The 27600-nt window shown below is 37.2% G+C and overlaps 3 protein-coding genes across 10 annotated transcripts; 2 read left to right on the plus strand and 1 right to left on the minus strand.

The window, feature by feature from the left end:
• Positions 1-7874: 7874 nt before the first annotated feature.
• Positions 7875-15407, plus strand: slc16a1a (solute carrier family 16 member 1a). Of its 2 annotated transcripts, none has more exons than XM_030729605.1 (5): positions 7875-8012; positions 10640-10909; positions 13250-13393; positions 13578-14351; positions 14624-15407. In XM_030729605.1, exons 2-5 carry the CDS (start codon positions 10693-10695, stop codon positions 14857-14859), a joined length of 1371 nt encoding a protein of 456 aa, XP_030585465.1. In that variant the 5' UTR covers positions 7875-8012; positions 10640-10692; the 3' UTR covers positions 14860-15407. The 2 variants fall into 2 exon arrangements, with proteins under 2 accessions (XP_030585465.1, XP_030585464.1); XM_030729604.1 differs by lacking the exon at positions 7875-8012 and adding an exon at positions 8135-8239.
• A 2046-nt stretch (positions 15408-17453) lies between these two features.
• Positions 17454-26117, plus strand: sycp1 (synaptonemal complex protein 1). Of its 6 annotated transcripts, none has more exons than XM_030730488.1 (33): positions 17454-17535; positions 17900-18029; positions 18247-18331; positions 18436-18479; positions 18560-18724; positions 18882-18949; positions 19089-19162; positions 19287-19345; positions 19471-19537; positions 19674-19747; positions 19845-19953; positions 20218-20312; positions 20426-20601; positions 20689-20756; positions 20835-20896; positions 20998-21114; positions 21322-21426; positions 21569-21672; positions 21791-21908; positions 22025-22095; positions 22187-22268; positions 22364-22426; positions 22648-22710; positions 22830-22946; positions 23037-23147; positions 23238-23330; positions 23435-23509; positions 23607-23693; positions 23782-23928; positions 25028-25099; positions 25179-25286; positions 25407-25472; positions 25572-26117. In XM_030730488.1, exons 2-33 carry the CDS (start codon positions 17901-17903, stop codon positions 25707-25709), a joined length of 3012 nt encoding a protein of 1003 aa, XP_030586348.1. In that variant the 5' UTR covers positions 17454-17535; position 17900; the 3' UTR covers positions 25710-26117. The 6 variants fall into 6 exon arrangements, with proteins under 6 accessions (XP_030586348.1, XP_030586346.1, XP_030586347.1 ...); XM_030730486.1 differs by having other exon boundaries at positions 17515-17585; XM_030730487.1 differs by having other exon boundaries at positions 17515-17585; positions 22223-22268.
• On the minus strand, positions 25765-27598 carry LOC115781008 (mucin-5AC-like). 2 transcript variants are annotated; one of them, XM_030730493.1, is made up of 4 exons: positions 27448-27598; positions 26758-27264; positions 26489-26641; positions 25765-26402 (listed from the first exon to the last, which is right to left on the minus strand). In XM_030730493.1, the coding sequence occupies exons 2-4, from the start codon at positions 27251-27253 to the stop codon at positions 26275-26277; spliced, it is 777 nt and encodes a 258-aa protein (XP_030586353.1). In that variant the 5' UTR covers positions 27254-27264; positions 27448-27598; the 3' UTR covers positions 25765-26274. The 2 variants fall into 2 exon arrangements, with proteins under 2 accessions (XP_030586353.1, XP_030586354.1); XM_030730494.1 differs by having other exon boundaries at positions 26758-27292; positions 27448-27533.
• Positions 27599-27600: the final 2 nt, after the last annotated feature.

Genomic DNA, 27600 nt, shown 5'->3' on the forward strand with positions numbered 1-27600 from the left:
AGATTTGCAGGGGCTTGATCAGGAGCTCAGTCATTCAAAAATGAATCTATCCTAACCCCATTCACATGAAGGCACACTCAGGCTTGAAAACTCTGATCTATGGTGCTGCAGCAGGAATTGACCCTCATCGGATAAACTGCTCCAAATTGCCTCCCTGATATATTGCTAGCCCTTGTTACCGCTCTCCCCCCCTGTCAATTTTCCCCATTCCCCTCAAGGTCAGCTCTCTGTGATGTTGGACAAAGTAGCAGAACAGCTCTCCTGTTACTGCTCGCCTGCCTCGCATCCAGATCTCCAGCCGTCACCCCTCTGCCCCTGTGCTCCAATCACATTTCAGATACATTAATGACTACAACCACCTTCCTGCAGCACCACAGGGGTTAGAGGGGAAAGAACATGTTGACAACATAAAATGGCACCAAATCAAAGAGATACAAGGTTTAGAAATACTATTAAATCCTAAAGACATGAAATGCATTTGATGCTTTGGAAGAAAAGATATTGGGCTCTAAAGAAAAACAACACCCCCCCCCCAAAAAAACAAAAAAATAAACCTGCTGATTGACATTTTGTCCTTTCATCCATCCACAATGGTGTACACTTTTGTAAGAACATGCTGCTCAACTGCTTCCATTACTAAGAGAAAACAGTTATCTTAGCACTTTAAATGGTGGACATACTGTAAGACTGACATGACACCATCATGACCATCACGAACATGAGAAATCCGTTATGAATGTTTATCACTCCTGTCATGAAGTGTCATTCCTTTGATTATGCCTTTTTCAGGGCAGAGTTGACACTGAGATGTTTCTGCTATAACAATTAGAGGTTTCTCTGTCATTTTCTCCCTTTGAACTATTCTCCTGCAAACCTTGAAGACCATCAAAGAAAGCGAATCAGTAAATTTACACCAAAGCCAGCCTTATAGAGACTTCTGTCCTGATCTAGAGATCAAAGAGTCAGTGATGACGAAACAAACATGAAAAAGAAAATAGAAAAAGTGACAGGACAAGAAAAGTGAAAAGAAGTAAATATTAAGAGCCCTGGTGACATCTCAGTGCTTATGTAACCAAGTATTATGACCTGCTTTACGTTAATTGGCAGAAACACACTAAGTATAACTACAAAAATAAAAGATAAGACACTTAAAAAAAAGATAACTAGTTTTAAGTGATTAAAAAATGTCCTCTTGTGATAGCCACTACTGGAAAAAAAATGTCATTTGGAGATTACACCTTTTTATTTTTTATTGATAATAACTACCTATTAGCACTTTTAAAGCTCAGAAATACAACATGTGAGATCTTATGTGTGTAGCATACTGCAGTTTTTTCATATGCATTGATGTCCATGGAGTCTATATGCTTTCCCCCTGGAAACTACTCAGAGGAGGAGTTCAGCACATATTACCTTGTTCAACAACAATTTATTTACACTTTGCTTTGGATTATTTACATTTTATATAGTGTGCTAATTAGTGAGCTTTTGGGAGGGGGGCTACTTGTACGCTGACAGTAAGACAAAGCAATACTAGCTGCTTCCTTTTTTTTGTCATATTTAGTATACAGTACTCCCTGCCTCAGGCTGACGACCTGTACAGGGTGTACCCTGCCTCTCACCCTGTGTCAGCTGGGATAGGCTCCAGCCCCCCGCAACCCTGAACAGGATAAGCGGAAGAGGATGGATGGATCATCATCAATATGTACGGAAGAGTTCAGGAGAGAGGTGAGCCTCTACAATCATCTGTAAATCAAACACAGTGGAGGTTTGGGGCTGTGATGGTTTGGGGCTGCATTTCAAACAGGAATTATGAATATGTGAAAGTGCTGTCAAATTTTGATCGACCATGCGGACCGTTCGGAAAGCGTCTGATCAGCAACAGCTTCATTTTTCAGCATGACAGTGATCCCAAACACACTGTCGGTGGAAACAGCATACCTGGAACACTATCAGTCATGGACAGGCCTCCCCAAAGCTCCGATCTCAACAGTGTGGGATCATCTTGACAGAGAATGGAACAAAAATCGGCCAACATCTAAATAGAGCTTTGAATGTCCTTCAAGAAGTCTAGAGAACTATTCCTGAAGACTGCTTAAATTACAAGAAACCTTGCTTAAGAAAGTTCAGGCTGTGTTGAAGAATAAAGATGGTCATACTTTACCAAATTTTGACTTGCAAGCTCATTAAAATTGTAGAAACTCTGTTGTTGTCTTATATACTGTATTTCCATGTAGGTTTGTAGACTTTTCAATAAACCTCTGCACCTATTTCCTATTTTCCCATTTTCAAGCAAAATGAGGGGTGGCGCAGGTCTTTTGCACATTATTGCATATTGTTCAGACATAATACTGACATCATTCTAAACCTTCAGTTGTGCATGGTTTGTTATAAGCAATGTTTTTTGTGAAAATCTCTAATGTTGCATTTGTTCATACATTAAAGCAAGATGATATATAATACTATTCTGCAGTCATAACTGACAGTTAGAACATAATGATAAATGTGTCGATTCAAATTCAACAAAGGGGCATTTTATTACTTCTGAACACAGCTTTTTTTTTCCCTCAAAGGGGGGGGAAAATGGCTTATTTCTCAAGTTCTGTCTTTAAAATTATATACTAAGACAGACCTTTGACATGTTATTGTTCAAAGACAAATCCCAATAATTTAGCTGTAAGCAAAGCAAGGACCAGGAAATAACAATCAAAAGGGACTTTGTTGTCCGTTGCAGGGGTTCTCACATCACTTCCTAAAGTGTGGCTTCATCAAACAATGGGACCCCTGCGATGAAGGAACATGCCCCACCATAGGTACTTTATCTGTTTACACAGAAATCTACTGTGCTGGATGTTTGATCTGTGGGAAATCTCCAAGATAAGATAAAAAGACATACATATCAGATAAACTTATTATAATAAGTTTTTTTTTTCTTTTTTTTTTTTTTCCCCCTTTGTGCTCTAATAACTTTGAAATGTGTATAGCTATCTGTATGTGTGCACTCTAGCAAGCCGAGAAGGCATTCATCCATGTCAACCTAGCTGTGTTTTCTTTGGGGGAATATTTTTTGTAGATACATTAACACCATATACACATAGATGTATGCATGCATTATCTGACACTGTTATTATTCATGATCACCAGTCATGGCAGCGCTAACAATATCACAATTGGTTCAGTATTCCACTGATTAACAGCAGGTGTCAGCAACATTTTAAAAAGCCTGTGAAAAAATGATAGCAAACCAGCAAGCATGCATGTGAACGTGGGCCTTTTTTATTATTTCAATTAAAGAGAAAGAAAATGCATGTAGCTCAAGACCTCAAGATTTACAGTATGTGCTTCTAGAATATGGGAAAAAAGTATTTGTCAGATCAAAATTTGAAATGAAATTAAGAAAATAGCTACCAGGACTGTGGCAGGTGTACCGTGGCAAAAGGATATGATCAGTCCAGGCTCAGACTGTTCATGTGCTTGTTTTAGCATAACTTATAGTGAACCAAAATTGAAGACTTAATGGCAGGAAGTATTGTATAGCCGGATATCGCTCTGCACAAAGGAGTACTTGAAGTGCGCCATAGGAGAGAATATAATGTATGAGTGTGTGTGTGTGTGTGTGTTTGTTTGCGTTTGATGATGGGAGGGGACTTTTTACGTGACCTTTTTTTTTTTTTTTTGATCTGTCACAATCCACTTCAGACTTGCAGCTTCTGATCCTTTTACCAGACACTTTTTGTGGCAGTCTTTGGTGTGCTATGTACACTGTTTCTCAGTAACAGTATTCAAATATACACCAAAAACCTTTTTTTTTTGGTAATTTAAAAAAATACCTCCATGCAGGATGCAGGAGCTCTGGCACAGACTTGGTTATTGGTCTGTTTGTTCGCATCAGGATGCAGAGTCAGGCTTGTATTTAGCCACACAACTCAGTATAAATGAAAAAGATTAAATCGTGTTATAATATTAATGCAGTCAGGTGTAGCTAGAAAACAACTGTGTGCTGTAGCTATTGTAATCATAATCCAGGATATGCACCGCTGACTATAGATACAGAATGTAGTTGGTTATTGAGATAAAGGACTGCATTAAGGGTAAAATTGTTTTGGACACCAGATTTTAAATATTTTTTTCAAAATATAAACTTTGAAGAGGCAAATATACAATTAGAGAGCAAGTTCTCTATCTTTACCATTATTGTTGGTCATAGCTGTCCAACCTGGTTTTATTCTGATAATTGTTGCCGTTCTAATTCATGTTAACACTCCACTATATACTGGTCTGAGCTGCACAAACCAATATTTTGAATCACAAATGGAGCATACAAATATTTGTGCTTGAAATGGTTCACTGATCAAGACAAATACATAAAAATAACTGTGCTTTGCAGTTCCTTTAAGCGGTACAGATCTTTTGTGTAAGTGTTTTGCTTCACTCTCAAGGCTCTGATCAGCATAATATTTGCAGCTGTTTTCAGAACAAATAAATAAATGAAAAATAAGTTGGTAGCACTGAGGGAAGTTGGTGACTAGTTGGTGAGAATAAGGGACAAATAGTACTTTTGTGATTGCCAGCATATTTGGATATGTCCTGATGTTGATGTGCTAATGCTATTTTTAATTAGTCTGGGCTTGTCTTAACAACTTAGGCTTGGAAACCCTGAGAAACAGATTACACTTTTCAGATTTATTAAAAAAAAGCATTGTATCCCAGAGTGATGAGTTTATTGCCTCAAGTCTCCAGGATCTAATAAGTGCATTATATCCTTTAGTAAGCCATTTAAGAGACTAATGTTCCCTGAACTTCTTTCCTGAGCAAATGATGCATTGCTGTCAAAGCCAAAGCTGGACAGACCTTCAATCACTTTCAGCCTCAGTGTCTCAGTGACTCTTGTTCCACAGTTGAAAATTCCTGCCAAAATGATTTTTCTGACCTGGAATGAACACTGAAAAAGAAACAAAGTGTATAAGGACGTGGGGTGGAAGAAGGTTAGGGGGTGGAGTCTTTTTGCACATTGTACTAGGTGAGAGCCCTCCTGTCACTGCAGCTTGTATGTGTGAGCTTATTGGCTTTTGCAACATTATGCCCTCACTCTGACCCTTATGAAAACCTTGCTTTCTTTCAGTACAGCAAGCCAGGATTTACTCCACTTTCATCCGAAACCCGTTACCTGGCCAAAAGGTAATTGCCACTGACTTTGACCTTTGAGTGTCAATTCTATGGGCCACAAATTACATTTGGTCCAGTAGAAACTGAATGTGGTGCACTTTTTATTTGGTTCCTGGTTACACTACTGCCATTGATTTTTTTTTTTCCCAAAAATAACAACTGTATAGTACAACTTGTTCTTTTATTATGTGGAAGAACATATTTATTTTGTAGCATTTGAGTTACATGCTGTACATTTCTTAAGGTAGGTGATACAGAAAACATTGTAGAGCAGGCGGGTTTTTGGGAATCAGTCACAGTAATGAACAAAGAACAATGCCAGCATATGTTGTCTGAGAATGTCCTTGTTCAAATGAGAACATATAGTGCTCTTACTACAGCTTATTATACTCTATAGGGCCTGTGTCTCACGTAGCTGAGCTAATCAATTTTAATCCCTTTGACAGTGAATAAGGTATTTTACAGTAGAGCTCCCTAAACCCAAGACTGACCTCAGAATTTTTTTTTTCTGCCAAACAGAGGGGAAGAATTATGACTTACAACAAAGTAAATCATAGAAGAATTATAAATTTCATGCTTTATACATTTAATCTATCAGTCAAATTATTTTTAGCTCTGGGGATCATCTCCATCATACAAAGTAGATATATAAATACCGTTTTCTCACAGCTGTGTCTGTTACTGCCACCATCTTTTATCTTTTACTTTCTAAAATGGAAAATTGGTTGCCCAAGTGTGTGACTAAAGTGCTGATAAAGTAAGCAGAGTTTGAACTCATCATTGACCGCAGATATTTGTGTCACACTGAATAACATCAGCTATATATACAGATCAGATTGTTGCCGTATGTGGCTGATACCTGAAGGTGCTCTAGTTGTTTTTTAAGAGTGCAAAAACACTGTACTTTACTGCTGAAACTTTAAATCTTGTTTGTTTTACACGACTGCATCTTTCCATTCTATACAGTATAATCTGCAGCCTGCTTAGTAAACACAAACTCCTCGTCATGCTCAGAAACTTCTCTGCTTCTTACTGTTTATGCAATAGGATTAGAACAATTAACTCCTAAGGCAACGACAGGTCTGACACGTAGCCACAGATAACCAGATATTCTGAGATGAAATCGAGACAGTGTGACGTCATCGTCCCTGAGCCTTTGAGTTGAGAGTAGGCTCTCTGAGAGTGATTATGCTGATAAGGGCGGCAGGTTCTGTACTTGACAGAGAATCCTATTATTTCTTCAGTGGAACGCCATAAGACAGAGATGGAGATTGTACAGACTATCACAGGTCACACAAAAGATACATTCAGAGCAACAAGAGACAATCATCCTGTGGTTTAATCTGACAGAATCACTTGAATCCTTTTTGGAGGCAGAAAAAGCAGGTAAAAGAGCCATAAACAAGACTAAAAGACTGCAGCCATGCTGACAGCTCTGAGAGGGCTAATTTATGTGGTAACATATCTATTGATGGCCATATATGGTTATTTTTAGCATGTTTAGCATTTCCCTTTTTAGGCTAGTATGTGGTGTTCAATAACATTGCTCAGAAAGAACACCTAAAGCTCGGATTAATGGAAATTTCATCAGTGTTGCAGATATATGGTCATAACTCAAGGTTTTGGACACATTTTGACTTGATGGCAGTGTTATTAAACACTACTTATTTAATTTCCTATAAGACCATGAGTGTATAAAAATTCCATTCATCATTCAATAAAGAGATGTGTAGATATACGTAAAAAATAATGTCTGTCTCATGGAGACACGAGAGGACTGTTTTGTTTTTTTGTTTTTCTTAAATTATTAGGGCTCATATAGTGGGAATAATGAATGCATGCCAGTTTACAGTGAGATGTTTCACTGAAGAAGGAAAATTGATTTATTAAGCTTTGCATGGGCACTAAAACATCATTACAAGCTGTTCAAGCAATACAACTTACATGGCTAAAAATGAAAGCATGCATTTAGAGGTTAAAGAAAACATTCCTCTGTTTAAAAATCATGTGTTCAGCATTTGTAGGGAACTAGCAGACTGTACAAATATGAATATTTTTGTCCCAAAATCCATTTCTAGCCCTCACACTCTGCTCTTGTGAATAAAGACCAGCCCAGGAGAAAACACTGAATAGTAGGTGTTGCACAATTGCATCCTCTGTTTGAAAAGCAATAAAAAAAAAAAAAAAGGCATTGGAGTATGAAAAATGAGGTGAACTACATAAAACAAGTTAACAATAAGAAATAATGTTTCAAGGGTGTCAAGAATTTGAAGTGACTTTGCAGGCACATGCTGTTTCAGTAACCTAGTGTACCCAGGCCTTTCCTGTCCCAAGCCCTGATACAGACTTATAAATAGTTCCTCAGGGAATTTGGGAGAAAGGCTCAGCCAGGACTGACACAAAAGTCTTTCTTTCAGGTGTTTGAATAAACAATGTCTGTCATGTTTGTAAAATTTATTTCCTATAAAATTCAAGCGAATGGCACCGATAAGAGCATCTTATCTTCTGGAGTGCAGACATCATTATATCCTCTTGGACCACATACAGTCATACGTACTATAGTGCTGTGCAATGCCTTACTCTGGCCTTGTGTGTCAGCTCAGCACATGACATAGGGGTGGAGAAAGCACTGTAGGGGCATGGCACTAAGGGTTCCACAGCCAATAAGACCTTGACTAGCCTCACCATTTTGCACTGTTGTGTCCAGTTCGTCCAGCTGATCTGGGCACTGAATGAACTCAACTTTACTTTATTCAGAGGAAACATTGACACTGAGGTGCCACTAGCAACTTTTAAGCTGTCACAGACCCACTGATCCCTTGTGGACTATCTATGAAGCATACGTGGTAATTTTTCTTTTCATATATATATATATAGATATATATATATATATATATATATATATATATATATATATATATATATATATATATATATATATATATAGAGAGAGAGAGAGAGAGAGATATTCAAAGCCACTCAGTCCTATTCAGTGATGTCTGCACTGTGTTAACGTGCCTCAGAGACATTATCTGCGGAGCTCATCTGTCCCTGTTCAAGAGCTCCTGCTAAGGTAAGATCCTTGACACACATTTAATATTTGCCAGACATCACTTTTAAAATAATTACTTAAAGTAGTAGTCTATTTCCAGTTGGATATTCATTAAAATGTATTGCTTTGTCAGTGTTATAACAATACTTTTTATGTGAGAATGCAATTTCCCTGAGCAAATATTTAACACGCTATTCTCATCTATAATTTAACAGACAAATTAATTTAGGTCTAAAAGTGAACTACAAAGCTGGGGTCAGAGGAGGCCTGAAGCATGGCTGCAGGGAGAATGAATGAAAATATTCTGTTAAAAAGCACAATTTGGTACAAATTTTAAATTTTGTGTTATTCCAGCCTTATTAAAGTTATTTTAATTATTATTCACATTATTCCCGCTTTGACAGTTTAATTCAAGCAACATATTTTAAACAAAAGCTTGAGGGGTACACAGAATTGCTGAGCCTACCCTGCCTGTGCTGGTATGCGTGTTGTCAAGTGGCACTTTCAGGCCGCCCACTTTGGCTGCTTTATTTAGACCTTTACAGTGTAGGGGAGTTGGTTTTCATGTCGTTGCCCATTTGTCTACTTCTACCTGGCTTAAATGAATTGACTCTGCAGTTTTTACTGAATTGTTTGATATTTTACTCTTGATTTTAGAGCCAAGCAATCAATCCTTAGTATGAACTTATCTGGTTTATTCATTATTTCTGCAGGTTTGCTATTCTATCTGGGGGTCCTGTCTGTCTTAACTTGTTCCTCCATTCATCATTTAATGTCAACTACAGAATTTATATTCTTTAAAAATACAGATAGCATTTTCTCTGTTGCTAGTAGAGAACATTTCCCCAGCATATTATCCTGTTTGAGAGTCTGTCTGGTGGATGTGTGATGTCTATACTACCACACAGTGAAATTCTGTTTTCTTGTAATTTAGCAGTTTCCAAAGTGGGAAAGGTGACAGTGGTGTGGGGAAAGCCAGACATATATATATGTGTGTGTGTGTGTGTGTGTGTGTGTGTGTGTAAGTGTAAGTTATTTCTCTCAATGTATTGCTGCTGCAGAATAAAGAAGGAGGCACATTTACAGCTGCACAGCAGATGCTAAAATCCCAGCTCAATAACAAAAGTTCTTTAAAACATTAAATATTCACTACTTGCTGCATACAACTGCTTTATCCAATACGTTTTCAGAGCACTAAACCAATTCATCAACCAAATCAAGTCCTCCTTGGCTGAAAAACACTACATCATCACCCACTCCAGAGTGTAGCCCTGAGCTATTGAGCAGTGTGAATTCAACCTGTATTCATGGCCTGATCGATGTTCTCTCTGGATAGTCTCCCCTGTGTAAACAATACAGTAAGTTGTTTGACTCTGCAGATGGACTCGTATTCATCACTTCTAAAGTGAAACTGTGTGAGCTCAGCAGGTGTGAGCTCAGTGAATACATGCAGAGAGGAATTCAAAGCAAAGCAAGGACAGAAATGGCATACTTAATCTTGAACACAGTTATTAAAGTTAGGGAAATATTTTTGCAACATAATATTTCTTTTCATATACACATGTGGTATCGTCAAAGCAGGGGTACTCAGAGGAAGTTATAGGTCAGTGTACATGGTGTGTATTGTACATTGCATGATAAATATATATGATGAAATGGCCAAAAGGAGCATGAAATACATGAAAAATATTTTTAAAAAATCAAGACTGTCAGATATTAGCTGATGTATCTTTGCTCTATTTAACAGGTAGAATAGTTTTCTAAAAACATCTAAAAAAAATAATAATAATAATGTAACACCCACTTATTGAAGGTTTTAAAAAAAGTATGGTTTAATTTGGTAAAGTGTGAAAATTGTTACACCTCTGGTAGCAAGTTTGATAGTTTTATTTTCCATCTGCAAGAGTTGAAGAATTGATAGGCAGTCCCCAGGTAGACTGTGCCAACAATATTATGAAACAAATGTAAGCAGGAAACACATGTAGACAAACTACCTTGAATTGGAAAACACAGAAAACACCAAATCCCAGTTCTGTTTGCAAGGTCGTACCTGTTCAGATGATTGATCTGGTGCTGATGCATTCACAAAACTGATGTAAGAATGTTTCACTGATGTCAAATGTTTCAAAGCTGAGGACAGAACATCAAGTTCAAGTGGCCACTAAATTGAACAAAGTGTCACCAAGTAGTGTGCAGCTATAAGAAACAAGAGAAAGTTTAGCAATTTCATGGATTTATTAATTGAGTTGAAGCCTTTTAGCTAGTTACTAAATGTGTAACTCTCAGTAAATAAAGTTTAGCTTGTTTGCCAAAGGTCTTCTGCATTTCAAATAGCGAACAAAAATGTGAAAAGACGTGTTTTGAGAATTACAAGCAACTAATAAAGGGAGTTTCTCTGTTGCTTTGTTCTCTCCTAAACAGCTCTCAAATTTCTAAAAACTTCTTAAGTTTGAAGAGGAGTTTTTTGAAGAAGAATGCCGCCTGCTGTCGGTGGTCCACAAGGCTACACACCACCTGAAGGTGGCTGGGGATGGGTGGTAGTGATTGGGGCCTTCATCTCTATTGGCTTCTCCTATGCATTTCCCAAGTCCATCACTGTCTTCTTCAAAGAGATTGAGGTAATCTTCAATGTGACGAGTAGCCAGGTGTCCTGGATCTCCTCCATCATGTTAGCAGTCACCTATGGCGGAGGTAAGCTACAGTACAAAACAAGCTGGTGAAAATGAATCAATTCCCAGCTCCTAGCATGGCCATACAACAGTCAGTGTTCAGTTCAAAATAAAACCAATCTGCTTGATGAAAAACTTGCTTACAGTGTAGCATTTCAGTCTCAGGTTGTCCACAAAGACACCACAGATCCTCATTATTACAGTGCAGAATATAGTAAAATTTCATACTGTGACAAAACAGTACTGTAACTCTTCTATTGAAGTGCTGTTGCAACATTATCTGTCTCTGGAGCACATGGATGGGTTTTAGCCTCACACACCTACAGATTGTTTTCTCTTGTGCTTTGAGAGTGGAAGGACCACCAGGGGTTTTGTTTGTGGTCCTGCACTGATGAGATGAATGAGACACTGGATGATGTCACTTTGGTCTGGTCAGTCAGGTGATGATAAGGCTCCATTCAAGTGCACGATAAATAAACAGGGAGAGATCAGAGTTAAAAGAAACACTTCTTGTCCCACAGGGCCTTCTCCTCTGAAATCAAAACACTTCTCTTTGCTCTAGTGTGTGATGAACTGGAAAAATGATGACTTGGGCATCTAGTTTCAGGCAAGCTTCAGGAAAGTTGCTTTAGTGTTCCAAACCAGTGTGTGTGTGAAATGGAAAGTGTAGCTCCATAAAAAACACTGTCAATCGAATTTTATACTTTGCATTGCGTGCATTGCATTGTGTGCATAATGGTGAACATGTTACATGAAAACATCCCAGAGTATATATTTCTGATGGAGTAAAACCACGGTGCCACATGTCTGTTATTTACCCACAGTATTACATTCCTAAGGCGAGCAAAACATTACATACACGTTAAATCCTCATTACTGTACAACAGAAGTATCTTGATCCCCATGGAAGGAATCAGTGCTGCTTATTGTTCAGCAATGCTTTACCTTAACAAGCAGATGTTGTTGGAGAGTGACATGCAGGCTGCAGGAACAGTGATTAAAGGTTATTGAGTTACACTGCAATAATATCTGATTGATCTCAACTGGCCTCTGTCTTTACCAGGGTGTTATTTTATACTTTTTATTTGTAACACATAATGGATCAAAGTGGATTTTTGTTAATCATGACTCTTTTGTTTGTTTGTTTGTCTGACTTGGCTGTTAGATCTGCCCTAACAAGTTATGAATTGCAGTGTATCAGTATACGTGGAAATGTGTAGCACTCTTAATTAATGCAAATGTTTGATGTAAATATACACAGACGAAGGCAAGCTATGCATTGTAATTGAGAATTGAGAATAAGCAAGGCAATGTTTGTCAGTGCTGTGAGCAGATGACAGCTGAGCTTCTTGCCATCTCTATGTTAAACATTCAGAACACATCAGCCGGAGAAGTTCATTAACAGCCCACTGTTGCGTACCTCTGTACTCCTTCAATTTTTGATTCATTACATTCATAATATTCTACATTGGTTTGTCTCCAACCTTTTTATCATAAGCAACCCACCCTGCAACGCAGAAGGAAAGAACTCATTGTTTGTGAGGAGACTGCCTGCATTACAATTTAAAAACCCTTTGTCTTGCACCGTGCTGGCAAATGAGTCTGGACAACCTCTAAACAAAAACTGTCAGTTTCCATTTAGGTTCATTGGGTAGTGCAGAGATTTGGCAGGAAGGCAGAAGTGTCTTCCATGTGGATCCTCATACTCATTTAGGCTGGTTGTTACATGTCTTAGATGGAGATGGTGTTTTGCGACCCGAGCCCGCCATGCATTTTAGTCATTTGTCTACAAGTCATAGCAATTTTCTTGAGCTGATTTTGAATTCAGTATTCGTGCATCTTAATAAGCTGGTTACTGTTTTTACAGTCAGTCAGTCTTTCTCTAAAACTAGTGCCAAAACTGCTAAAACATATGAAACAAGATTTAGTTGTTACTTTAACCCCCACGTACACACCAGTGACAAAATCATCCCCCAAAACCCTCACACAGATACCCCCACCCACTTGTCTGAGCTGAGCTATTTCCAATGATCATTTCAGTTGTGTTTGGAGTACATTAAAAAGAACTCCAAAACAAATTATTCTTCTGTCAGATTTTATGAATATCTGGATCAAATAAATGATTATTTCAGTACAGCTTTTGTGGTTTTTCTGGCAGATCACATTATTAATGGCTTGGGAGCACATCTACTGCAGTGCAGCACTGACAAAACTGATTGCTGAAGTTGTGTGAATTTGATGAGCCACAGCTGTGGCACTAGAGCCCTCTGGTGGTTAAATGTAGAATTGTGCATTTGAACAGATAGAAAACAGCTTTCATGTAATATTTGTGACTATTTGTGCTTTGTTTCTTGTGATTTAGGTCCAATCAGCAGCATCCTGGTTAACAAATATGGGAGTCGTCCTGTTATGATGATAGGAGGATGCCTGTCAGGACTGGGCCTTATTGCTGCTTCTTTCTGTGAATCTGTTCAAGCACTCTACTTTTGCATTGGTGTGCTGGGAGGTACCTAATTTTTAATATTTTTAAGTTTATTCATGACTTGCACTTTTTTTTTTTAGTGCGCTGTTGCCACCTGGTGTTCTTCAAAAAAAAAAAGAGAAAGAAAAAAAGAACACCAACTCATTCTTTGTATCTTCAGACACTGTTTTATGCTAATTTTTATACATATTTTTACTGATTCTTTTAGGTCTGGGATTGTCTTTCAACCTTAACCCTGCCCTCACAATGATTGGAAGGTACTTCTACAACAAGCGACCTATTGCTAATGGTCTTGCCATGGCTGGTAGTCCTGTTTTCCTTTCTACCCTGGCTCCTCTTAACACCTGGCTCTTTGACCAGTTTGGCTGGAGAGGAAGTTTTCTGATCCTTGGTGGTCTGCTTTTCAATTGCTGTGTTGCGGGTTCCCTCATGCGACCTATTGGACCAAAACCCAAACCTGCAGAGAAGACCGCAGAGAGGAAGACTGTGTTGCAGACCATTAACAGCTTTATCGACCTCACTTTGTTCAAGCACCGTGGCTTTTTGCTCTACATAGTGGGAAATATTGTCATGTTTTTTGGCCTATTTGCACCACTGGTGTTCCTCTCTAATTATGCCAAGAGTAAAGACATCCCCAGAGAGAAGGCAGCTTTTTTACTGTCTGTGCTTGCCTTTGTTGACATGTTTGCCCGACCCTCGATGGGCATGGTGGCCAACACCAAGTGGGTTCGCCCAAGGATACAGTACTTCTTTGCTGCTTCAGCACTGTACAACGGCGTGTGTCATGTCTTAGCTCCATTATCAGAAAGCTATACAGGTTTTATAATTTATGCCATCTTTTTTGGGTTTGCTTTTGGCTGGCTGAGTGCAGTGCTGTTTGAGACCTTGATGGACCTAGTCGGAGCTCAGCGTTTCTCCAGTGCTGTTGGGCTAGTCACGATTGTGGAGTGTGGTCCTGTACTGTTAGGTCCTCCATTACTTGGTGAGTACACCATATATATGTATATGTATATGTATGTATGTATGTATGTATGTATGTATGTATGTATATATGTGTGTATATATATATATATATATATATATATACATACATATATATATACACACACACTGTATATAAAAGATGGATGCAGCATACAGATCTGAAAAGTGAAGCTATTGCAGAAGTGCCATAAACCGGAATTTTTTTTCTTTTCCAATCATAAGATTGACGGAAACAAAAAATATTGAATATGCCCCTTTTTGTTTTCACAGGGAAATTCAAAGACATCTATCATGATTACAAGTACACCTACCAGGGCTGTGGAATCGTCCTTATACTCTCCAGTGTCTTCCTGTTTGCAGGAATGGGACTCAACTATCGACTGCTGGACAAGGAGAGAAAGCAGGAAGAGAGGAGGGGCGGGGTGGGAGTTCGAGAACAAAAGTCCAACAGGGACAATGCTGCCAAAGAGGTGGCAGAAGCTAGGAGCACAGAGGACACTGTCTAATGTCCTGTATTATGTGAACTTTCAATTTGGGTTAATGGTTAATAAAAAAAAGGAGAAAAAAAAAGGCAGTTATTCATAAAAAGAAGATGCTTCTTCAGCAGACCACAATAACACTCATTCCTCATCAGCCTCACTTATTAAAACCTTTTAAATACTAATACACAATCCTCACAAAATATACCTCTTATATTTGTACTTAGACTTTGTAAATGTGTTAAGTAGACAAGTTAAGTCACTTCTGGCTTTTTGGTAATATCACTATAACTTTTGTGTAACTTTACTGCATTACATATTCTTTAGTATGTTAACCTTCTGAAATGTACCATCACATAATGAACTTTGTTTTGTTTTTGTTTGATTGTTGTTACCAGTAGAGAGCTTTGTTTTTAAGAGACACTTTCTCATTTATCAAGTTGCTTGCCACAATTATACAGACAATATCATCTTTCCAAGAACTTCATTGCACAGTGCAGTTTTTAAGGTTTGAATATGTTTTGCTTGCTCATTGTTGAAAATAAATACAATGGATTTTGTAATTATAAAATAATTCTGATATTTAGCTGTGCGCCTTATGATAGGAAACATGCCACTGAGTTCAAGTAATGGAGTATATCTGAAAAAAACAAATAAAAGTTTTGACGAGAATGGAAAATTCCACTGTGTTCTGTTTTTCATTAATCTGAGACAGAAATAGGTTAACGGTGAAATATGTGCTGACATTTTTTTTTTTTTAAATGTAGGCTAATGTCTTCAGGAGAAAAATGATTATTGTATTTTACTATTACAGTACTAGTTAAAAGTTCAAATGAATGGGAGAGTGTGTCCACACTTTTAACTGGTACTTTATATTAACAGAAATATCTCTCTTGCAACAAGTCAGTTTTCTAGTAGTGCACTTTGCCTACTCATACATGGAAAGTGGCCTTAACTATAACACTGACTAGATGTTATTAAAATTATTTATTTTCACTGAACTCTTAACATGTACCAAACTGATTGAGCTACAGAGCAAAGATACAGACTGGTGCTCTTATAGGTCATACACTATACTGCAAAAAGTGAATTCCGTTGTTAAAATCACTTCCAATAGCCACTGGTATATAAAACCAAGCACTTAGGCATGCAGACTGCTTTTACAGTTGTGAAATTTCCTCACTACTAAATATTCCACAGTCAACTAGTGTTATTATAACAAAGTGGAAGTGATTGGGAATGACTGCAACTCAGCCACAAAGTGGCAGGCCATGTAAAATCACAGAGTGAGGTCAGCTGATGCTGAAGCACGTAGTGCACAGAGGTTGCCAACTTGCACAGTCAGTCGCTACAGACCTCCAAACTTCACCTGGCCTTCAGTGAGTAGAGAGCTTCATGGATTGGACTTCCATGGCCAAGCAGCTGAATCCAACTGTTTATAATGCCAAGCACAACGCCTCTGGACTCTAGAGCAGTGGAGACATGCTCTCTTGAGTGATAAATCTCACTTCTTTGTCTGGCAAAAGCCGATGGTTGAGTCTGGGTTTGGTGGTTGCGAGAAGAATGGTACTCGTCTGACTGCATTGTTTCAAGTGTAATGTTTTGTGGAGGGGGTATCACGGTGTGGGGTTGTTCTTCAGGAGTTGGGCTCAGCCCCTTAATTCCAGTGAAAGGACCTCTTAATGCTTCAGCATACAAAGACATTTTGGACAATTTTATGCTCCCAGCTTTGTGGGAACAGTTTGGGGATGGCCCCTTCCTGTTCCAACATGACTGCACATCAGTGCACAAAGCAGGTCCATAAAGACATGGATGAGCGAATTTGGTGTGAAAGAACTTGACTGGCCTTTACAAAGTTCTGGCGTCAACCCAACAAAACACCTTTGGGATGAATTAGAGTGGACACTATGAGCTAGGCCTTCTCAGCCAATATCAGTGTCTGACCTCACAAATGCGCTTCAGGAAGAATGATCAAAAATCCTCATAAACACTCCTAAACCTTGTGGAAAGCCTTCCCAGAAGAGTTGAAGCTGTTATATCTGCAAAGGGTCATCATATTAGACTCTATGGATTAAGAATGGGATGTCACTCAAGTGCATATGCATGCGAAGGCAGATGAGCAAATACTTTTGGCAATATAGTGTCTGCATATCTGTACTGAGGACCTACACATGAATTAGACTGAGCAATTATCTCCTTTCGCCCAGCAGTGTCTAAATAATGTAGCCCATGTCTATAAACATGTCACCTTCATTTTTCATTTTAAAACATAACAAATGCCAGTTTTGCTTGTCAAATATTAATTAAAAGGGCAGCAGTAGTAAATTGGGTATCAAATGTAGCCTATTTGGACATGACATGACAAAAGCCTTCAAAATGAAGGCCGAAGTGAGCCCCTGCTGTTTTCCACATAAAAAAGAAGCAAATGTGAAGCCAGAAGTGGACGGCATGTTTTAATTTCACAAAAACACTAAATTGTGCATACTACTACAATAATAATAATAATAATAATAATTGTGAATTTATAATATTTTAATTAACCTGAACATGAATGATCTTCGGCTGAAATGATTATAGGGAAATAAATCGGTGTGTCCGATAATGGATGCACATTTGTTTCCTTCCGTTAAACAGACGGACAAAAGAATTCTTCCTCGCGCGCAGGGTGCATTATTACCGTTAACAAGGTTCAAGGTTTGAGAGGTAATGTTAAAACCAAATATTAAATATTTACCATTACCAACAGCAAATAGGTAATTACGAGGTTTTTGTTTAATTGAGCAGTATTTTAGACTAGTGGTTATTATTTTATTTTATTTTTTGAGAGAAGTAACGCTGAACTTATGTGCTCGAGGTAACCGTTAGCTGCTGGCTGTAAGCTAAGCTGAGTCAGAATAATAATGCTAATTACCGTAGCTAACTAGCTAAATTTTAGGGTTATTTGACTTAAGAGTAAGTAAAACGGGGAAATAATAGTCATTTTCTGGCACTTCTCTCGTGTTTATTAAACATGCCTTGGTTTAAAACATTAGAAACAGCTGCTATAACATTGTAATTGTCATTTCAGAATGGAGAGAGACCGAGGTTTTAACTTCAAACTGATCGTGCCTCCCAGGGTGAATAAAGGACCAATGTCTGCTGTTCGACCTCAGGAAATAGTTGAGAACAGAGGCGATTTTATGAATGCACTGCAGCCAGTAAGTTAGTAAATAACCAAGGCAACAATTAGTTAACTATTAGTAGCTAAATAATGATGAAAAAAGTCAAAAATACTGCTGTGCTAGCTCAGCAGTAACTATATAACTTTACCTGAGCACTAGGCATTTTTTTTTCTTTTCTTTTGCGCTGTAAGCTGTAATCAGAGAGGCAGTAATTATTAACACACATTATGGTAAAGTATTACTTTTCTACTAGGGTTACAGTGGCTGTTCTGACAAAGAGAATAGCATGCCTTTCCCCAATACAAATGTGGTTGCACCGACTAAACCACCCAAACAAGGTATTTTTTTTTTTGTGTTGTTTAACAACATTGGCTGCATCATTTCAATACAAGAACTGCCAAATGTCATGCACTATAAACTAATTATGAATTCTCCTCTATAGACTTTCTCAAGATGAAAGTCATCCCACCAATGGAGAAAGATGAAGTAAATGTTTCTATTGCACAAAAATATGCAGCATGAATAGGTGTGTCAGTTTGCTTCCTAACATTGTGAATGTTCTCCAGAGTAATTGCAATCCTGGTCAGCTTTATTCAAAACTGTTTGATGAAGTTGAGAAAATTAAGTGCTGGAAGGCCAAAGTTTATTCTGAAACTGTGGAAAAGGAAAGAAGGCTCAAAGATAACAAAAGAACAATTGAAACTCAACGCAAAGCAATTCAGGAATTGCAGGTGTGTACATCCCTTACAAATAATTTTTTGCACTTGTGTTTACCTCTCTATATCTACATCTCATTTTTATCTACAGCATTTACAAACAAATGAAATCTTAAACTTTGATTTCATTTGATGTCTAATTGTGTCTTTTGTGTATTTTCTGTGTTTGTAGTTTGGAAATGAAAGTCTCAGCATGAAGCTGGAGGAACAGATCAGTGAAAATGAGGAACTGAGGAACAAGTATGACTTATTTCTTTCAATCTTACAGTCTCCCTAAAGGTGTTTTGTAAAATTCAGATAAATATGATGATTTCATTGTTACGTATAAGTGTTGTTCCTATAATTGTGAGATGCTAAAATTTCCACATTTAAAATACAGAAACAATGCAACAAGGAACTTGTGTAATATACTCAAAGAAACTTTTCAGTGGTCAGCTGAGAAAATGCATTTATGTAAGTAAAGACTGCCTCTTATATTCTGCTCATATACAGTACATTTCTAAATCAGCTTTAGTATGGTCAAAAAAAATAATTGCTGCATGTTTTGTAATTTTTTTTTTTTTTTTATGTTTTTCAGTTGAAGCTGAAAGAGAAGAAACACACAACCTCCTTACTGACAAAAGTGAGAGTATTAAGGTAAAACACACAAAGTCTTTGTCAGTAATTTAGTGTTTAATTTTATTAATTATATTTGGTTGACCAAAAGAAATACTGGGACATAAAGGTTTGATTGTCAGTTTACAAATGACTTTTTCTTGTAGAAACTGATCGCAGCATTTGAAAGCCTTCAAATTCGAGTGGAAGCTGATCAGCAAGAGATGCAAAAAGGTATAGATTTATACATTTTACTTAATAAAATGTTTTCAAAGTCTGTAGACCTTGAGTGAAACTAGATGTATGTACTGGTGACAGTTTGACAACCAAGTGAGCATGTTCAGTATTGACAGTATTTATTGTTTTTCAGTCAAAGAGGACATACTGCAATTTGAACATCTAAGAGAGAAATATCAGCAAGAATATAGGATGAAAGAAGATGAGGTTAGTGGAAAAAAGTTTATTTGAGGAACTTGTAACATGAAACATGTTTACACAAATTTTGAACCAGACAGCTTAAGGACTGGCACTTTCTTCACAGATTACCCTGCTTCAAACAACACTTAAGGACAAGAAAAGTGAACTGCAGAAACTCCTAGTGGACCTTGATGAAACTCAGAAGCACTGCAACCAACTTCAAGAGACAGCAAGTAAGGTCATGATTAGATAAGATGCCCACAGCTGTGTATTTTGTTCTTTTAACATTGTTACATTGGTAATGATAAATATTGTGTTTAGAAAGCAAAAAAGATTTTTAAATGTTTTAATATTATTCTTTTGTATGCAGTCATGTCAGTATATGAAAACATATTGTAAAATTTTAATTTATCCTCCAGAGTTCTGGTCAGGTTTAACAGCAGTGTTGAGTGTTCAGTGTTTGGGGATAACAAAATTTATATGTACTACTTTTAAAGATCATCAATTTGAACTTCTCAAAAGTTCACAAACTGAACAGGAATCCCTTCTTCAAAAACTGCATGCTGCTGAGCAACGCTGTAGAGAGACTGAAGTGAGTGTCTTGAGATTCTTCTCATTTGTACTGAAACTGAGCTCTTGCGTTGCATGCTTTGACTGAAATATTAACACCCCCCCCCCCCCCCCCCCCAAAAAAAAAAAAATCAGGAAACTAATGCTGCAGCCCTGCAACAAAGTAAAAAGGAGTATGTGGAAATCATCCAAAGCAAAGATCTCAGTTTGCAGGAGCTCACTAGAGTCAAAAACCAGCAAGCAGAGGAGCTAGGGCGCATTCAGACAACCATTCAGGAGCTAAAGTCTTTACTAGCGCTAGAGAAACAGAGGTATATTAAACTCCTTCATTCACAGTGTTTTCCAGACAAAGTATAGTGCTTCCTCATGTCATTGTATTGTCTTAACTTTTTTTGAAGGACCAAAGAGCTTGAGGATAAACTCATAGAAAACAATACTGAACTTGAAAGGAGAAAGACACTTTTAGGTAAGTCCCACTGGATGAAATGTATAGATATTTTTAGGTGATGTGCTTTCAAGCTGAAAGAAATACTTCACTCAACAGAGGAGACCATCGGCCAGGTTGCAAAGAAAGATGGCCTGATCAAAATCCTCGAAGATGAACTGGTACAGTTTCTTTTAATGAAAAGTGTATTCTTTGTTTCCACACCATTCTGTGCCAAAGTTACATGGCATGTTTTCACAGCACAATATGTTGTTGTTATTAGGACATAAAATCTAAATCCATTGAGTCCATGAAGGCTAAAATTGATGTCACTCATGCTAAAATGGAGGAACTTGTGGCTGAGATTTCAAGGAAAACTGAAGAAATCCATTTGAACAAGGTGATATAAGTAATTACTTATTGCAGGAGGAAAAAATATCTGTATCAAATGTATCTGTATTAGGCTATTTGATACATTAAAAACATTAATGTTTTTAATGTATCTGTATTAGGCTATTTGATACATTAAAAACATTAATGTTTTTAATGTATCAAATAGCCTAATACAGATACATTAAAAACATTAAAAACTTTTCCCCTGACACAGAAAGAAGCAGAGATTGCCTTTGCTGAAAAGGATTCACTGAAAAAGGCTTGTGAGGCTGCTGAAAAGGCGCAAGAAGATTTAAAGGAGAAGTCCACTTTGATTCAGGTTTTTACATGATTTTATTTTGTTTCCCAACCCTTCACTTCTTATTGACTGGAGAAAGCATTTGTATGTGTTTTTACAGTAAATCTATATTCAGTGATATGGGTTGTAATATATATACTCCTTCTCTGCAATATACCCAAAGATCAAAGTGCAGGAGCTGGAGGGACAGCTGTTTACTGAAGTGAAGAAAAATAAGGAATACACCATTCAGATGGAACAGCTGAGGAAAGACATGATGCAAAATGAGTGAGCGTTAATAGACAGCTATTTCAACTTATTAGCATATTTCTATCCATCAATTTTTTCTGCTTATTGTATTACACTGTTGTAATATGTACATTTTTTTACTTATGTCATCTTTAAGAGTAAAGTATGAAGAGCTATTATCGAACTTTAATGAGCTACAGTCAAAGAACACAGCCATTCAACAGCAGTTTGAAAATGGTTTCTCTAATGTGAAAGCTATGGAGGCAAACATGAAGGTCTGAATTATCCCTTCCAATGCAGTAGATCATTTTCATTCATTTCTTTGAGGATTTTTTATTTAATTATTAATTTATCATATGAATCACAAATTCTGAAAACTGTTTTGACTCAGGTGAGTGAGGAGAAGGCATTAAAACTCAAAAGAGAAATTCAAAGACTGCAAGAAGAAAACAACACTTTACGGTGAGCCTGCACTTCAGAGGCTTAAAGAGTCTCATTTTGATTTGAATGTGTAGTTTTTTAGATTTAAATATTTATTTTTTTCATGCAATAGAGATCAATTAATTCCAATCACTACCACAATCCATAGGAAATGCATAGAAACTGAAACTCAGCAGAAGCAAATTGAAGAAAAGGTAACCATCTTAACTAAATCAGTTATTAGTAGAAACATGGGGCCTTATAAAGATGCCTATTCTAAAAGTGATTTCATTGTTCTCCTTGTGAGCAGTACAAGCATCTCCAGGAGAAAATCACAGAGAAAGAAAAACAGATCAGAGCTGTGGAAACAAAGGTGACCGAAAACAGTGAAAACTGCAAATACTGTTATTATTGATCATTTTATAGAACTAAACAAAAAAATGTTTGCTTTTTAGCTGTGCAACCTCAAAAAGAAATATAAAATTAAATTTAAAGCCCAGGAGGAATACAAGAAAGAGGTTTATAATGACCGTGAAAGTGTACAAGTAAAATATGTGGAAAGACACTGGTATTTATTGTCTTGTACATTTTCAGAATAAAATGCTTAAGAAACAAATGGCAAAGGAGAGCGAAAAATCCAGTGACCTTGAAAAGATGGTATGGTGATGGTTTGCTTGCTTGTTTGTGTTTTTGTTTGTTTCCTGTTACTATGGATGCAAAACATTTACTCTAATCAATATTAGCCTGGGAGATTAAGATGCTTGTTTTGTCTTTAGATCAACATCCTTCATGAGGAGTCCCAGAATCTTAAACAACTCAGCGACGAAGAACATGAGAAACTGCTCAAAGATCTTGAGTCAAAATCGACCTTTGTGGCAGAACTTAAGAATGAGGTTACTTTTTAAAAAATTTACTGTTTTTTCCAATAAACAGTTACCTCCTACAAATAAAATTCACAAAAACAGAATCAATTTTTGTTACAGGTCCAGAAACTTCAAATTACAGCAGCAGAGGCCATTAGGAACAAGGAGGACACAGAACTGAAGTGCCAGCATAAGATAGGAGATATGGTTGCTCTGATGGAAAAACATAAGGTAAAGTTATTATAAAGTACTTCTTGCTGTCTGATAAATGTGTCTCATAGTATATGTTGCATTGGCATGAACCTAACATGTCATTACCAGAGCCAGTATGACCGGATGGTTGAAGAAAAAGATGTGGAACTTGAAGAGAAGAAGAAGAAAGAGATGGAGGCGATTGCCCGTGCAAAATCCCTGGTAAAATGCTAAGAAACACGTTAAGGAACACGCATGACTGTTTAATAATAACTGAACAGTAAATATCTCATGTCCTAATATTTGTAAAACAAAATTAAAATCAGGAGCTGGACCTCTCGAAGCATAAGGCTGAAAATGATAAGCTGAAGAAAGAGCTGAAGACGGAAACAAGAGAGAAGGCATATACTACTTTGAATCAATTCAACTTAGCTCTTTAATGCAACTGATTGTTTGTCATACTGAGAGCCAGATCATTAACTAACTCTATACCTTTAGGAAAATCTCCAGAAAGAGTTAACTGATCTGAAGAAAGAAATGTCTGCTGTGAAGATCACTCAGCTGTCACAAGCAAGCAATAAGCAGGTACAGTAGAGTCTGTCATAGTCTGCCACTGGATGGCGTGGTTTGTCATCATTTATACTTGATCAAAAATGTATGTTTATTATTCTAGGCAACTGTCTCAGACTATAAACAAGGGAAAGGTTTTGAGACTCCAAAAGAGAGCTCTTCAAGGAGTCATATATTTGACTTCTTCAAGGCCAAGAAAACTCCCTCCTACAGCAAAGATGGTCAGAGTGCTGCAGCGCTTAAGACAGATGTGAGTTTTATCTACCGGAATGTTTTCAACCCTCGATTTGTTTCAGAGATAGGTTTATTTTACGGTAAATTTAGAGAATCAAATGGTCAAGTTTTTATAATTATCAATGTATCAATCCAACTTTTTCCATTTCAGATACAGTACATCCTTGGCTTTGGGTTTTGTGACAAATAAATACACCCAACAATATGAATGTACTGAATTGGTATTTATTAGTGAAATGATCCATGACAACAGGCCAAAGATAAATACAAAGTAAACACAGAGTAACATCCAGCTAAGTCAGGATCAGTCAGTATTTGATCTAAATGTCACATTGGTGCACCACTATTATAAATTATTAATTGATTAATAATTCTTTTTTGTTGTTGTTTAAAAAAAATGTTAAGCTATGGTGAACATGGTGTATTAGCCTGTCTATTTGTAACCCTTTAGCTGTTCATACTGTTCATTATTCACCTAGATTATATTTGGAGAAAAATAAATTTGAAGTGTAATTGTTATGTGTGGGTAAAAAAAAAGGTGTGTATTTGTATGTTTTGATGAGAGACACTAAAAATGCACCAGAACTGACAGGTTTATTTAGAAACCATTAATTAGCATGAACAGCAGTGTGAATGTCAGCATGCATGTTAATCTTTGGGGAAGACAATTAAATTCATGGAGAGAATCTCTCAGAGATTCATGAGTAAGCTGGCAGCTTTTATAGTGTATGAGAATATTGGGCCCAGATGCTCTCAATCAGTTCACATGGGAAGGCTTTGACCAAAAATTGCCTGTGAATGCAAGAAACAGCCACACAATTTGTCTGTGAACAAGTACGATATGAGCATATCACTGTAACCTTTTGCTAAATTATTATCAGGTGCCAGGTAGTAACTTTGTATTATCTGTTTTGAAGGAGTCTGCCACTGAATCTATCAGAAAATGGTGTGGAAAATCACCAAAAATCAAGATAGACAGCAAATCTATTCATAAACTAGATATATAAAAATGCCTATAGTAACAGAGTAAATTTTAGCATAAAACATTTATCAATATGCATTTATTTACTGTAAGCTTTATGATAACTCAGACCTGCACGAACTTTGAATTACAGCACATCAGCAGTGAAGACATGAAAACCCCAGGAAGTCTTACAAACTTGGCTGGCGGTACAACAAAGATCAAAGTAATATAGTATACCGTTCTGACATTTTACAGAATAAAAAAAAATGTGAATGTATTCACTGACATTTACTCCTCTACAGTCCTACAGAGTAAGGACACCCCCTTTTTCTGAAAAGGCATCACAGTGGAAAAAGAGTGCCATTGAGTTTGACCCCAAGTCTGACAGCTCAGACCAAAATGATCTCTTGGTGAGTACTGTTTTTTGATTGTTTTACATAAACCTTGCAAGTTTTATAAATGGGATTTTGCAATCTCTGCAAATTTGCAGAGATAGAGATAAATTGTTCTTCTATTTCTTGTCTTGACAGACCTTTACAAACATACCTTCACGTAATAATTCAGACTCACAATGCAAACACAACATCCTCAGAAAGGTAATATGACCATTACAGTGCATCACAGTGCCATGTAATGCTTTTTTATGGAAAAAAAAAAATCTCTTAATTTTTTATATGTACATGTTATTTTCACAGAATCAGAGCCCAGTCACTCATAAATCACCAGGAAACTCCTTAAAGGTGGCTGCAATGAAAAGAATGAGAGATGCTGGTTGGACAGCCGTTACTGGCTGTGACAAAAAAAAGAAGACCAGTGAGAAGATTTTTGCATAAAGCGTGGCAGTTAGTGGTGAGATTAACAGTGACAATAACGATATTGGTAGGGGTAGGTGGCTTGACATGCATAGATAGTTCTGTTGAGAAGGCATTTTTTTTCTTAACATGCATGGAAAATATTTCTGTTGTTCAGCTAAAACATATTGTTAACAGGAAGATTTTGGTGTTTAAAGGTAGATTTTAAGTGACCACAGAGTCACTATATTATTACTTTGTTGTAGTGCTGATGTTTAGACTAATTCATATTTAATGTTCACATGAAACCTAATTGATTCTGTAAAAAGGTTATATTTCTGGTGTTGGAAGAGTTGCAGTTGTTACATATTACTATGTTAATATATTTATGTATCCTAGTGTTGACAGTTAAGCAAGTAAAAGCAATGTTTATTAAAAAAAAAATCTGCATTGCACTTGTTTGAATACTTGTTTGTCTGACCAATATCATTTTCCTTTACTAAGCAACATTTTTCTCTCATGAAGAACATAAATTTTACAGGGGTGAAATCGTACATGCCTATCAAGCACCAAACAGGAGATTTCAGACTATAGGAATTATGTGTCTTTAATGGAGGAACTCGAGGCGGAGTTGAGACTGGTCTGCAGGAGCTGTTGGTACATTATCGTAGATTGGATGGCCATCATAAAGTCCTCCAGAAATTACTAGTGTGTCATCATCTGCCACAAATGCATCTGTTCAAAATTAGATTGGTATTTTTAACTTCAAATGATACATGAAATAGTTTGAACTGAGCGTTTGATGAAGGAGGGCTCCTTACCTGTGTAATCAGCATTATTGAGAGGTTGGTGCAAGTATTGTATTTTCTGTTTGCATTTGTGGAACATAAAAAAAGCCAGCAACACAGATAGTGCTCCAAGTACAGTGCTGAAAACAATAGTCATACTCCTTTCAGACATGTTGAGGACCACACCTAGTGACAAAGTAAAACAGCAAGAGTCAACACTATTCACAGATTATGTAAAAAAAAATTAGTAATTTACTTGTTGATAAAGCTCTGCAGATAAGAACATGGAGCCTCGTGCTTACCTTGTGTGGTTCTGTTCACTGAATCTGAGGTTGTTATGACAGCATGAGATGAATTTTCACTTGTAATTACAGGAGTACCAGCTGTGCTTAAGTGACCTACTGTGGTCTGGATTGTTGCTGTTGTTGAGGCAGTAAATGTTGGCATCTGAGTGTTAGAGGTTGTCTTCAGTAATGTACTGTCTATTAGAGGAGTCAGGGTGGTTGCTGACTGAGACGTCTGGTGGTTACTTGTGCTCTCAGTTGTGGCTGCGGTGGTGTTAACAAATGTTTGATTATCCAGCTTTGTGCTGTTATATTGTGTTGTCTCCTCAGTCAAGTTTGAGATAATAGTTACAGGTGAAGTAGAGTTAGATGAGGTTGGCGTTGTAATGACTTCTTTCATAGTTAAGCTGGAGGTTGTTGGAGGAGTGCTAGTTCCATTTTTTGTTTGTGCCACATTGAAAGAAAGGGCCAAAAGGCAACAAGCCAGGATAGTAAAACTTACGTCCATAGCCATTAAGTCCGGTACTGGAAAATAAAACAGGGTAAAACAAGACTACTTACACTGTAAGGACATAATCGTTGCCAGTTCTGATCTTCTTAGTTGCATTAAACAAACATATCCCTCACGTGAAATTTTGAATAAGTCCAAAAACAGTTTAAAAATGAGTTTTGAAGAACTAAACTAAAAACAAAGAAAATCCAGCTCACCTTGTTCGGTCAATAAGAGTGAAAACAGCAGCTTAGTTCAGTTCTCTGGTTCAGCGTGTAACTCCATGTCTCAGCTGACTGTTCACTTCCTGCAGATCAAAGGGTTGATTTTCTGGCATAGTGGCAGCTGAAAGTGGGCAGGGCAGTGATCGC

Source organism: Archocentrus centrarchus, chromosome 5, assembly GCF_007364275.1.
Source record: "Archocentrus centrarchus isolate MPI-CPG fArcCen1 chromosome 5, fArcCen1, whole genome shotgun sequence".
Lineage (NCBI taxonomy): Eukaryota > Metazoa > Chordata > Actinopteri > Cichliformes > Cichlidae > Archocentrus > Archocentrus centrarchus.